The following is a 13506-nucleotide window of genomic DNA, read 5'->3' as shown; positions in this document are numbered from 1 at the left end:
ATGTTATTTTTTTAAATAGAAAGTTGTCAAATATGTCAGTAATTTCTTTGTATATTTAGGTTATGTGTCATATCTGCCATGTGCAACTTAAAGTGATAGTTCACCTATTCTTGACATAAAGCTGTGTGAAATACTTGCAATTAAAACAGTGGTTAAAAATGTATTAATTGATTATCAGAGTCCCGTGGTCAGAGTTCTGGTCAGTTTTAGATGAATATTAAGTAGTTCCAATGGGGTGGGGGCCATTTGGTGTGGCCCAATCATTGAAAATAGATTAATCCACAAAACTAGCGTCATTTGTATTGTTGGCCTATTTCTACCATATAGAGCGAGGTTTCGTTCTGATCAGCTGACTGCAAACCACCTTTTTTGGGGGGAAATACGTTGCAGCGGCGTAGTGATACTGGACACAAAAAATAGTACCATGTGACAGAGGGGTCAGAGTTGAACGAAAGTTGGTCTATTTGGTAGAAATAGGTCAACAATACAAATGACGCTAGTTTTGTGGATTCATCTATTTTTAATGATTGGGCCATGAGCCCCTGCCAAATCACCGGAACTACTTTATATTCATCTAAAACTTACCAGAACTCTGACCACAGGACTCTGGTAATGGATTAATACATTTGTAACCACTATTTTAATGGCAAGTATTTCACACAGCTTCATGTCAAAAATAGGTGAACTATCACTTTAAAGGCCTAAAAGCCGAACAGAAATGTAATTGTAACTAAAACACAATTAAATCGTTAATCGCAATTATTTGAGTGACAATTAATCGTCATGTAAAATGTCATATATTCGTGACAGCCCTAGTTGAAAAAGTGGGAATAAAAAAAAAACTACATTAAAACCAATAACAGTCTTCTTTATTCTTTATAAATAATTGAGAAGCACACTTATGTATTTTGTGTTTTTTTAATAATATCAACGAATCAACACGAAGAAGTTGGAATAGATTTTATTTTTTAATTTTCTTTTGCTAAATTGATTATACTGGTTAACAGCTTAAGCCCTGTATTATGCTTTGTTTTACAATGGTGGCTTGTGAAAATAGCCGATCTGCAAACTCACAAAAAAGAAATCCTTTTTATTAATTGTAATCAAAGCAAAAGCTTTAAATAATCATGATATTGTCTGAAGTCCTATGGCCCAGCCCTAACAAATCATAGGGGAGAGTAATGTTTTATGAGTACCATTCCTAATTTCTCCCTTTCTCTCATTTTCTTCACAGTTCAGTTCCACATTGCTCATTTGTATGAGATTCAGGTAAGCACCATATTCCGTACTATATATAGTTTACAGAGTGCAAGCTGTACACCATTTCTCCTCTGATGTAGGTGATGATTCTTGGCAGTTTTGAATGCTTGGCTCAAATATAGCCACCGGTTTCCCTATAACCTATACTGTATAGTGAAACAAGGTGAGCAGAGTGCTTCAGAGTTTAGCATGTGTGGTATCTCCAGTCTTGTCGTGTTTGAGGTGCTAGAAGTTAATATAGGATCAAATCAGCATTCCCATCGGGAAGTTCTTTCGCACACTCAGAGCCAAGGAACGCATTAAAAAGCCTTTATTTGACAACTAGGGCTATTCTATATTCTATACTGTATAGTGTTCCCTCTTATTTTTGAGCGGTGGTAGACCGCTCCATAGCATGGCCGTGTGAGTGTGTGTCTGTAGCCTGTGTATCCGTGTATGTATGTATGTGGGTCTGTAGCCTGAGTACACCCCCCCCCCCTCTCTCACACACACACACACACACACACACACACACACACACACACACACACACACACACACACACACACACACACACACACACACACACACACACACACACACACACACTCACTGTAGTGCTGTTGCGCAGCCTCCACGACCACCGCTCAGTTCACACGGGTGTGATTTTTAAATTCCAGTAACACATACACATTAACAATCCAGTCTTGCTGTTGTCACTCCTGATGAGGAGTGGTCGTTAACTTAGTTCTTGAGTGCTTGAAGAGGAAACAAATAATTGCCAGTATTCTTATTCACATGTTTGTGTGTATAGAAAATCACTAACATTTCTACAAGTAAGCAAGTAAAATATACTGAGATATTGCTGATCAACATATATTCATATAATTAAATAAAACAACTGACTATGTATTAGCTTTAGTGTGTGGTGCAATGAAGTCACAAGGCTGGGACGCCCTTGGTTACTTGTACTGTATTGGCAGTGAAATCCCTGGATACTTTCTTTTCTCTCTACTTTTAGTGTATCACACAAACTAAGCACCTCTGCATCACCATGCGCTAAAGTATGTCCAGTTGTCCTTGACTCTATCTACACTAGCTCTGGTGTATGATGCAATGAAGTCATCCGGCTTGCAATGGAGATCTCTGCCGGGGGGGGGGCTATGAAAACTAGGTGATTCCACATCCTTCAGAGCAGGTGTGGGGTTGTCTTTTATCAAACTGACACTCAATTTTCCCTGTGAACACACAACAGAGACAAACTCGTATTGAAGACTGAAGGGAAATTATATAATTGTTTTTGCAGGTAGCAATGAACTCAGTGAAGAGATGTACTACTCTGTTAGATTAACCTGTTTGGCTATTTTAAAGAAACCGTAAAACATATTTGTATATCAGTATGTTATGCAGCTGAACAGAATCATTCAATTTCTTTGACTTCTGTTTAATCAGCAAACTCATGTTATGTTACATCAACAGGCTCTTTAATGCTAGGAGTGGCACGAACATTAGCTTACTGCTCCCGGACCTGCATTTAGTAATGGGTATTGACTTTCAAAGCTCAGTTGTGGCATCTTCTGACTTTGTTCACGTTCTCTTAAGGTGTCTCCATACCAAACAGACTACTTCCAACAGCTTCAAACTGCTAGTCTGTTGTAGTCTGCTGGCATTAGTTGGCAAACTTGGCATTTAACTCTTTTACTGCTATGAACGAGCGGGCTTGTCCGTTTAATCAAGTAGCGCACGGCCATGAACGAGAAGCCGTTCGTTCTTTACACTGTCTGAGCACTGTGAGCAGATGAGGGGTGGCGCAGGTGTCTACAGTAGAAACGGCTCCCGTAACGCTGGTCTCAAATCTCGACCACACAAACACTAATGGCGGCGGAATCACTTTTCTGGTAGTTTTCTATGTGTGGATTAGTTTGGCTCGATGACAGATACACCTGTATTTTACAAAAGATTGAGTTTGGAAATAATGGATGTATACTTTTCTATAACATCGCAAAGGTAAGCTACTTTTAAGCTACTTTGATGGCAGTTTAAGACCTCCTATTGTGGCAGAAAGAGCTGATGATTCCAAAAAAAGCTGATGATGTGAAAATGAAGGCTTCTTTTGGGCTTGTTTTCATAGACCTGTTCGCTTGTTTCACTCACACAGCAAATGTGGCAACACTCATCTTCGGCACTAGATTTGCTTTGGAGTTGATTTCTTGGTATAGGAATTGAGAGTTGATGTGCGACAGGAAAATTTCTCTGGCTTATTTGGGCATGGTTCTGCAGCAGTAGCAAACTAAAGGTCCACTCTACGGGAGTATCTACCTCCCTCAATTCTACCGACTCCTCGCAAAAGACGGCAAAAGACTGAGCAGGTCCAATTCTTCATCGACGGGCCCCGGCCCCCAACAGCTTTATCAACGGCAAGCGTCTCTTGCCAACAAGCTCCCGATGGCTCCCTGTCGGCAGCAGATACTTTCCGATGGCAAATCGTGGCCGAATCTCTGCGGTTAAGAGTTACCTTTAGTGTTGCTCTTTTTGAGTCAGTCCAATGTCATGTTATGTTAATGTAACAAAACGTTTCGGGGGGAGGACCTCCAGACCCCCGTTTGTGGAGTACACGCCCCCCTCAAACTACCCCCAAATAATCTGGGGATGCACATTTCACTTTCAGCTTATGACAAGGATTTAAGGATGTTATGATTACAAGAACATTGACTACCTGAACCTTTATTTTTTGAGTACTCCATTGAAACGGAAATAAACTTTTACGTGGTGTTAGACAGTGTGATCGCCTTGGCTCCTCTGGAGAGTGGAGCAACAACAACGTAATGTCGGCTAATCCGTGGCGCGGCGATACGCGGCTATTTAGGATGCAAAGAAAGACACCACAGTTTGATTGGATCATTGCTTTGTCAATTATGAAGGAATTTCTAAAATTAAAAACGTCACCATATTGCTTGGGAAGTCTACTTCACAGAAAATCGGCAAAACCACGGCCTTTGCGATTCGCTAATTGCGAGATTTCAAAATTGCGATTTTGGTTTCAAAACGATTAATCGGGCAGCACTATGTAACATGTTGCGTCACTTCCTTTGTTTATTAGTCCACTGACTGACACCAATGCTCTTTGTAGCAATTCTCTCTCTGGCTATATGTAGAAAAGCAAGGACATAGGATCAGATTGATAATACCTAAACATCATAATTCTACATATTTGTGCTACTAATGGTTTGAAACAAACGCAGCACCAGTGTGGAGAACTCCTTTCACACAAATCACGGATTGGGAAGGCCTAACAAATGTTCAGTTGTGAGATTTGTTTTTGCTTTTATCCCTGAGTCAGGCAGTGCATCACATTAAAAACATGTGTAGACTTCTACTCGGCTTTATTATAGATCATGTTGTGACACGCAAATGGGAAATGAAATGCATCCTACAGATCAGTCTTTAGGATAAAGATATTGTGATACATATGATATTGTGGGCCTGTTATCGTGATACCATCGTATTGTGAGTTTTTGGTGGTGTTACATGCCCATTACTTAGAATAGCTCCTGGCAGGGAAAAGGCGAGAATAGGAACCGGTGAGGGCCCTGTGGTAAAATGCTGTTTATTTAAGGCCATTATGAATTACCTAGTATATTATTTGATATAGAGGGCGCAGAAGAGTCCCAAAAGCTGGTGTGAAGTGCTTGTGTGCAAGAAAAAGTTAAATTTAGAGTAAAGTGTAAATGGTAAAATATAGAAGTGGTGGTACTGTGAGCCCTAGTTGTGTGTGTAGGTATTTAAGCGGACGGTGTTATTGAGCAGCCTTGAAATGAATGGACAACACAATAATTCATATACCTGTATGTATATATATATATATATATATATATATATATATATATATATATATATATATATATATATATATATATAGCTTAATGAAATGAACTACTCTAAAGCACCTCTCACATTACATTACTGGGTGTGATTTTTTTTCTCTTAGGGGTGTTGTGCTCCATAAATAAAAGCAGTCGGTAATAATTTGTCTTGCACGTTCAACTAGTTGGATAAAGAGATTAGTGAGTGGTGATTTATCGTGCCTTGTCATCAGTGTGCAGACTGTGCACGCAGCCACACACACGCACGCACTTGCACGTTCAACTAGTTGGATAAAGAGATTAGTGAGTGGTGATTTATCGTGCCTTGTCATCAGTGTGCAGACTGTGCACGCAGCCACACGCACACACACACGCACACACACACACACACACACACACACACACACACACACACACACACACACACACACACACACGCGCACACATACACATGCACCCAGGCTGTTTCCTGTGTTGACCCAAGCAGTAAATAATTAGTCACTGGAAAGACAATGAGGTCTCTGCGTTTACCACTTGGTCCATTTTGGGTTTTTTCCTCAGTTCTTAGTGTTAAAAACATTTTTTTCACCAATTTATTTGGAGCCCATAACCAGGCCACTATAAAATTTGAATAATTCTTTGCACCACCACCAGGGTTTAATGGTGAACCTATATACTAGTATTTTATTTCATTTGTTTTTTTAGTTATCTCAAGTGGGCCTACTAAAGCATAGTTCCAAAGTAGTTCACAGCTATTTGGGCCACCATTCAGGTTATTCCAAGATTATTCTAACCCAATTTGAAAGGGTGACCATGCAAAGTTATTCCTTTTTTGATTGTATGTCTTTCCTAAATGTAACAATGGATAATATAAACTCTTAATATAAAGTCTAAATTAAATGGGACTTTATACACCAACCTACCTGTCAATGTTTCATTGTTGGAGTTGCTAGACAAGGTTTCACTTCTATGAGGTAATGGCTCGGGTTTCTTGAAAGGAGGCTAAGCTGAGCTGTGATTTGAATGGAATCTTATTTCATTGTCTCCAATGTATCATTGAGCATATTTATGCTTTAATGATGGCTGCCTGTTATGAAATCTCATCACTTGCTAAAGTGGCTCTGTGTAGTAGGCACGCATGCTCTCTCTCTCTCTCTCTCACTCACTCACTCACTCACTCGCACTCTCACACTCAAACACACACACACACACACACACACACACACACACACACACACACACACACACACACACACACACACACACACACACACACACACACACACACACACACACACACACACACAGCAGTCACCACTAGGCTTCTGCAAACAGACAATCTAAAACATTAGGTACTACCACGGTGCATGGTTTTCACCTTGTAAAAAAGGGAATATGAGCGAACCAGCTACTTAACAATAGTTGGTTCATCTTCCTTCAACAACAGCATCAACAATTAGCTTCAATAACTAGAATCCTGGAGCTGGCAGTAGAGCTCATAATGATATGATTAGTCAACACAGATTTGACTTCTACTTGGAAGTCAGTCCACAGCCTCACTCTTCTTACTGGCTATCGGTGAAGAACAAAACATCACACAGACACATTTCCGCCTCTATTCCGTTCTCGCTATGTCGTTAACCCTCTTTAGCGCAACCAAGGGTGCGCACTGCACACATGTTTTTTTTATATAGCATGTAAATCTGCGATTATAAATAATTTGAAAAATCATGCTGCCCGAGTCTGTTCTGTCAATTACGTTATACATGTTAGTTGGCCTGCATTAGTTATGTTAGCCTCTGAACTTGAAGAATATTGGTGTGTCCAAGTACGCTGCAAGTTAAAGTAGTGTAACTCCATACATTGTGGTGTGTGTGTGGTGAGTGGGTGGGCAACAGACAGAGAGGGGGAGAGGCAGAGATCTGCCACCAGAGGTAGAGTTAATTAGATGGTCTTTCAGCCTACAGATGGCAACAGTTGGAACAGTTGGAACAGCCACATGACTGTAAGGAGAGGGATGTGTGAATGACTCTTCCTTGCCTTGTCTATTTTTGTATTTGTTTTTTTTTTTTTTAGCTGGTAATGAACTGGTACTCAAGTGTAATTGTTTTATATTTATTATCAGAATATGTATACACAATGCTTACACAACTGAAAACGATACATTGACACAAATCAATCCATGTCGGGACCATCCTTGTCTAACCAGGAAGGAACCACATAAGTGGCGATCTATCCGTCATCTATGTTTCAATTGCCATTGTTTACCCTGAGATGACTTTGTTCAGACAGGAACAGCCCACGACGGGGGGTGTGTGTGTGTGTGTGTGTGCGCACTTGTGTGTGTGGGACACACGCTAAGAGATTAAGGGTCTGCAGACATGGGGGCGGGTGGCTGTAGTGATTGCTTGGTTGGGACTGATAGCGGCACAACACTGAGAACGCACACATGCCACCGGATCAGTCCCAAGGTCAAATAAGGTCACTGAGAAAAAACAGTGGCCTCGCCTCTGAGTTGGCAGCTCAGGTTTCCCCAAATACAAAGCATGCACCTCCGTGAACACACACCTAAACAACACACATCTAAAGCTTCCAGACATGTTGAGTCTGGCATGTCCAGTTCTCCACTGACCCTCCCCCTCTGTATGTGTGTGCAGGGGCGTCACACCAAATTCTGGGCCCCGGGTACAAGGATTCACTGCGGGGCCCCTGTGCTTTAACTATTGAAAAATAGCAGATATGCGAGCTTGTAGATCTGCTATTTTTGAAAAATCATGAAAATCTTTGAATATTTCAAATCCTTCCGAGGTTTTTTGAAAAACCTATGTTTCTATGTCAGTGGAGCTCAAACCTTTTCATGTGAAGGACCCCCAAAATCTCAAAATATTGAGTTCCAAGGACCCCCCAGAAGCAAAATTTGAGTTACAAATGTTCGCTTAACAAATACATATATTCAAAGATTTGCACACATTTTCACGACTTTTCAAAAATAGCAGATCTACAAGCTCGCAGCGCGGCACTCGGTGCCGCGCTGTGAGCTTGTATATCTGCTATTTTTCAGTAGCTAAAGTATCAAATAATTAAGGCCCCTCCACCACCTTGGGCCCTAGTAACTCAGTCCCACTTTCCTACCCCTTGTGACGCCCCTGTGTGTGTGTGTGTGTGTGTGTCCGGTCATTACAGTGGGTGTGAGAAGATCTCCAGACTCTTTGTGTGCATCCAGAGAGACCATAAAACACACTGACCCTTGTGTCTGGCTTAAACGACCACTCTTGTCTCTCTCCTGTCCCTCTCTTTCTTGGTCTCTCTCTCTCTCTCTCTCTCATTCTGTCTGCAGAAGAAATACCGAACAGCAAAAGAGGCATATGAAAGTCTATTACAGACGGAGAATCTTCCTGCGCAGGTGAAGGCGACCACACTGCAACAGCTTGGTGAGTTTTTTTCGTTGCCTATTTATATGGCGGCGCCTTCACAGAACATTCCTGTACTCTGTTTGTCAAATGCAACGCATCGTGTCCCCCTGTTTGGTTGGAAAAACTGACTTGTATGCTCTGCTTGATGACTGCATCAGATTGACCCGCTGAACTGCTATCCTAATGGAATTGTTAATTCATATCACCACTAATTTGACATATTTTACGTTAAATTTAAATAAAACGCATGACATAGATATGCTTCCTAGAAGTAGGAACGTCAAGGATAAAATGGACTTAGGATAATTGTGGTCCTTGGTCTCAGACAAACAAAACAACTTTAAAGACTAATAAAAGCTTTTTTGCAATAGTAAAAGCAATAAAAATACATTTAAAATAACACATGGTCAGATGACACGGGTTGGGTCCTAGAATTGTTTTTGATTCCTTCTTCTGATTCAATGTTGTATTGTTGTTTGAGGGCTGGTCTGTAGCAGTCAATGAACTGACTGAAACAGGGTTGCATCATGCTGTTGGCTCTGGGACACTGCTGTCCTGTTGTTGAGCTGTAGTAATTCCCAAATCGCTTCTCGCTTTCCCTTCCTCTCATCCCACTTTTGCCCAAGTTGCTCCCTATGCTCCAGAGCCTCTGGGATGATGTCTATGCAACAGCTTATTGGTTGTTACACCACGGCACACAGGTGTTATATACTATCTCTGGGGTAGAATAATGGGACTAAATGAAGTAATGATTGTAAAAAATATAAACCGAAGGGTTTTCCTGTCAAAATGGTTTTCATCAGATGTTATCTCGCATAAAGGTCACGTTGCAAATGTAATTAAGTACCAGAAAGGGGTTTAAAATTCCTCAATCATACTTTCATGGTCCCATCGTGTTTACACAGAGAATGGGCTTTACTTCCAGGAGCTATGTCCACTTTTTCTTTTTTGAGCGGTGTTCACACCGTCTCCATAGCGTGGCCGTGTGTGTAGCCGTGTACGTCTGTATGTATGTATGTATGTACGTATGTGTGTGTGTGTGTGTGTGTGTGTGTGTCTGTATGTAGCCTGCAATACCTTTTCTGACCACACATGTTAAGGGAGGGGCGCTGTTGTTCAGGCCATGCACACTCACATTCACACACACATGCATGCACGCGCACGCACGCACGCACACACACACACACACACACACACACACACACACACACACACACACACACACACACACGCAGCCCTCCACCGCTCAGTTCACACAAGTGTGATTTTTCTTTTTTCCATAAAGGCATGACACAAGATAAATAGATAGATAGATGAAAATAATCTTGAGAACTACATCGGAAACCTAGGTTTATATAGGATGCTATATTCCCATGGTCCTTTGTTCCCAGGTTTTATATGGGACATAATGGGAACATAAATGTTCCTGTGTTCCTAGGGTCCAATATCCCCAGCGTCCTGTTCCCAGCTCTACGTGTGTTCTCTCCTAGGGTCTTATGTTTCCAAGGAACATAGGAGCTCAGTACAATATGTTCCCCAACTCTATTAGGAACTGTTTTGGGTCAAGGTGAAATGGACAACGACGTGCCTTCACTTTAACCCATTTAGGCCTAGGATTATCGACCGCTTTAAAGTTGTACTATGTAACTTTTTTTATAAAACAAATCTTAAAATTCTCCTAACTATTAAATCACAAAAGTTTTAGAAGATCCGCGCCGTGAATTTCAGCCTGTAAAGCCTTCTCTATATGTAAACTGAGATCCTTGCCGTGGACCGGATCTCGCGCCAAAATTGCGTCATCACACTACCGGCCAATCACAGCGAGGGTTATACAACTGCCGGCCAATCACAGCGCATCTTGAAGTGGGGTCGCTATGGCAGCCATATTTGTTGTCGCCCGTTTGTACCATCCCTTCTCTAGGTAATTTCGCCTACCAGGCAGGGTGAAGGAGTCCGTATCTCTGGAATTACTGAACGCACAGGAACAAGGGACCCCTTAAAAGATAGATCTCAGCGAGGTGGAGGCAGACGCGGGGGTCTGAAGGTACGAAAAACGTCCGAAAGACGCGGACGCGACCGCGGTTTGCTATAGGGCTAATAGCAGATATACAAGCTCACAGCGCGGCACCGAGTGCCGCGCTGCGAGCTTGTAGATCTGCTATTTTTGAAAAATCATGATATTTCTTTGCAAGTCTTTGAATATATCTATTTAAAAGCGAACATTTGTAACTCAAATATTTGCTTCTGGGTGGTCCTTGGAACAACATATTTTGAGATGGGGGTCCGCGGCCAAATACCTGTAATTTTGGGGGTCCTTGACATGAAAAAGTTTGAGAACAACATGATTTAGAAGAAGGATTTAGAAGTCGCGTCAAAGATCGGGTCAAAGATATTCAAAGACTTGCACACATTTTCACGATTTTTCAAAAATAGCAGATCTACAAACTCGGTGCCGCGCTGTGAGCTTGTATATCTGCTATTTTTCAATAGTTAAAGCATAAAATAATTGTTAAAGTGGTTAAAATCTAACGTGACTCGGGCGCGTTCCAGGTATTTGAGAGTTAGCAGTGTGCTAATCCCAGGAGAGGTACCCGTTGATTTGTCACTGACCCTCCCCAAATATAATCCTATGTAGAGTAATGTTTGTATTTTGCTTTGCCATCGCCAAGAGGTATGTGCAAGCAAAAAGAGGGGAAAGGCATTAGGCATATCAATCAAATTTCATATTTGATTTACACTTTCTTTTGCATAGCTGCAGTACAAAATGACAAATGTCACCTATGTTTCATGAAATGCAGCCTGAAACTAACCTGAATTGTAGTGCTGCTTTGCAATAAGCCATTATACCATAGACTGAACTTAAACTGCGTTGATGAATAAACGCAGCTATTCCACACACATCCTTAACTCAAGATTGAAAGCTTTGATCATTTGATTGTTGCCACGTTGCTGCTGTTATATGATGAAAAACATACCTTTGTGGATGTGCAAGTGTTTCTGAGGTACTGCAAATTGCCTTCTGATCATGAGACAAAAAGTGCTATATTGTTTCATAGAACACGTGACATGATTCTGTGTTCTGTACATTTTGTCTTAATCTTTGGAGTTATTAGGACATCAAGTTCACATTCAACGTTGCAGTGTAAACAGTGACACGTGTCGATGACTACTCGTCACTCTGTCACCTGCAGTGACCTGCATGTTCCCACAACTTCCCAGGCTAGGATTAGGAAGCGGGTTACTAGGGCTTGCTGACACAGCGAACGCTGCTAATGTTGGTTACTCTGTAGTCAGCACTGCCATATGTGATTGTATGCTGCATGCCAGCTTAGTAAAGGAGAGAATTGAATAATTCTTCAGCTAATCTCCTCCTTTCCCTAAAGTCATTCTAGCTGTTGGGTTATCTTGTGATATGATGTGATACCTGTTGCTGTGTGCATGCAAGAGAATTGAAATTAATTTAACTGGAGTAATGTTAGACAGATGCTGGGAGATTGGGTTGGCAGGCAGTGCTGTGGTAGGGTTGTCAAAATATTAAAGTCTCAAAATTGTCAACTTTGGGGGGAAAATGTGCATTTGAATGAAACAGCAGTGCGCACTGACTGTCTTTGGTGCAACGCAGGGGTAGACATTAACTCATACCCTGCCAAAAAATAAGTTTCTATGATAAAAACGTCTTTAAAACGTCTTTTTCACTATGGACCTCCCTGCCAGACGTCTTCTGAACGTCTTTTAAAAAAAAATAATAATAAAAAAAAAAAAAAAAATTTGAAAAATTTTTTTTTGAAAAAAAATGTTTTGTACCTCCAACAGTGTACTAGGCATGATCGCGATCGCGAAATTGCATGTTTAACCCCCATACCAACCCCATCTTTCAAACATGGCAGCCATGTTTGTTTACATTTGAAGAAAACATAAGGGCTCCTTTCTCCTGAATGCCTGAACGGATTTCCAAGCGGATTTTTTTGTTTGAAAGCTGTGAAAAGCATGCACATGCATAGTGCATGATCTGTGCACGAATGTGTGCACCAGCGTGCACACTATTTTTTTAACCCTTTGTTGGCGAACCGGCAATATAAGAGGTCATCCCACTTTAAATATGGCACCGACTGAGTTAAGGGAAACTGGCCTGGCACCATTGTAACCACTGGCCCAGGGCATTTGTCAGGTTATGATCCCCATAATTAAATTATATATTGTCAACCCCTGCATGGTTAATCTACTACAACTAGCTACTATACATTGCTATGTGACATTGAAGTTATATTATTAAAATAACTGTATAATAATCATTGTAAAAGTAAAATTAAGTATGGTATCTAGAATGTTCTGCTTGTCATTTGAGGTAGAAATATAATCTTAGTCCACTGGCTACTATACTGTTAGCCCTGCATTGGGATTTATGCTGGCATAAGTACAGCATAGACATGTACATGCTGCAGCCAATCAATTATACAGAATAGGCTGATTTAGAGGCTGTGATTATGAATTGCTGTGGTACAACGGTTAAAACGCAGATGTACAAGCTCAGTCTGTCACAACGTTTTCGAGTGTCATATACTTCTTCATATGATGTACGACAAACAAACATTTGTTTTGATTGATTGAATACTTAACAAATGTGTTAACGGTACAGGTAGTAACAGTCAAAGGTTACACTAAATGGATTACACATTGTTTCCGTTGTGGTCCATTGTACTACATTGTAATTCATCAGTAATGCATAAAGGTGACTTCACCTACTTCCAACGGCTCCAAACTGCCAGTCTGTTGTAGTCTGCTGGCATTAGTTGGCAAACTTGGCATTTAAAAGTCGGGCGACAAACAAAACATTGCATTCAGATCAGACCTCCATAGCCTGCACTGCCCTGCAGTGCTTACTGCTAAGCTGGTGTGTTGCCAGGTCTGCTAATTATAAGCGACTTCTGGTCTTGTTTTCCTGTAAAGTCTCTAGTTGTGGGTTGCTTTTGTTTGGGCTTGTTTCTGAAGTG

At 41.1% G+C, this 13506-nt stretch overlaps 1 protein-coding gene across 2 annotated transcripts in view; it reads left to right on the top strand.

The window, feature by feature from the left end:
- The window catches only part of kdm6a (lysine (K)-specific demethylase 6A), a 72333-nt gene that overhangs the window by 25714 nt on the left and 33113 nt on the right, over positions 1-13506 (top strand). For both annotated transcript variants that reach the window (XM_080753598.1, XM_080753597.1), the window contains 2 exons: positions 1235-1269; positions 8440-8533. In XM_080753598.1, the coding sequence (XP_080609724.1) occupies positions 1235-1269; positions 8440-8533 (129 nt within the window). The remainder of the gene's footprint in view (positions 1-1234; positions 1270-8439; positions 8534-13506) is intronic.

Source organism: Nannobrachium achirus (genome assembly GCF_963921795.1).
Source record: "Nannobrachium achirus genome assembly, chromosome: 22".
In the NCBI taxonomy this organism is placed as follows: Eukaryota; Metazoa; Chordata; class Actinopteri; order Myctophiformes; family Myctophidae; genus Nannobrachium; species Nannobrachium achirus.
The sequence above is the reverse complement of the archived record's forward strand: the minus strand, read 5'-3'. Positions and strand labels throughout refer to the sequence as shown.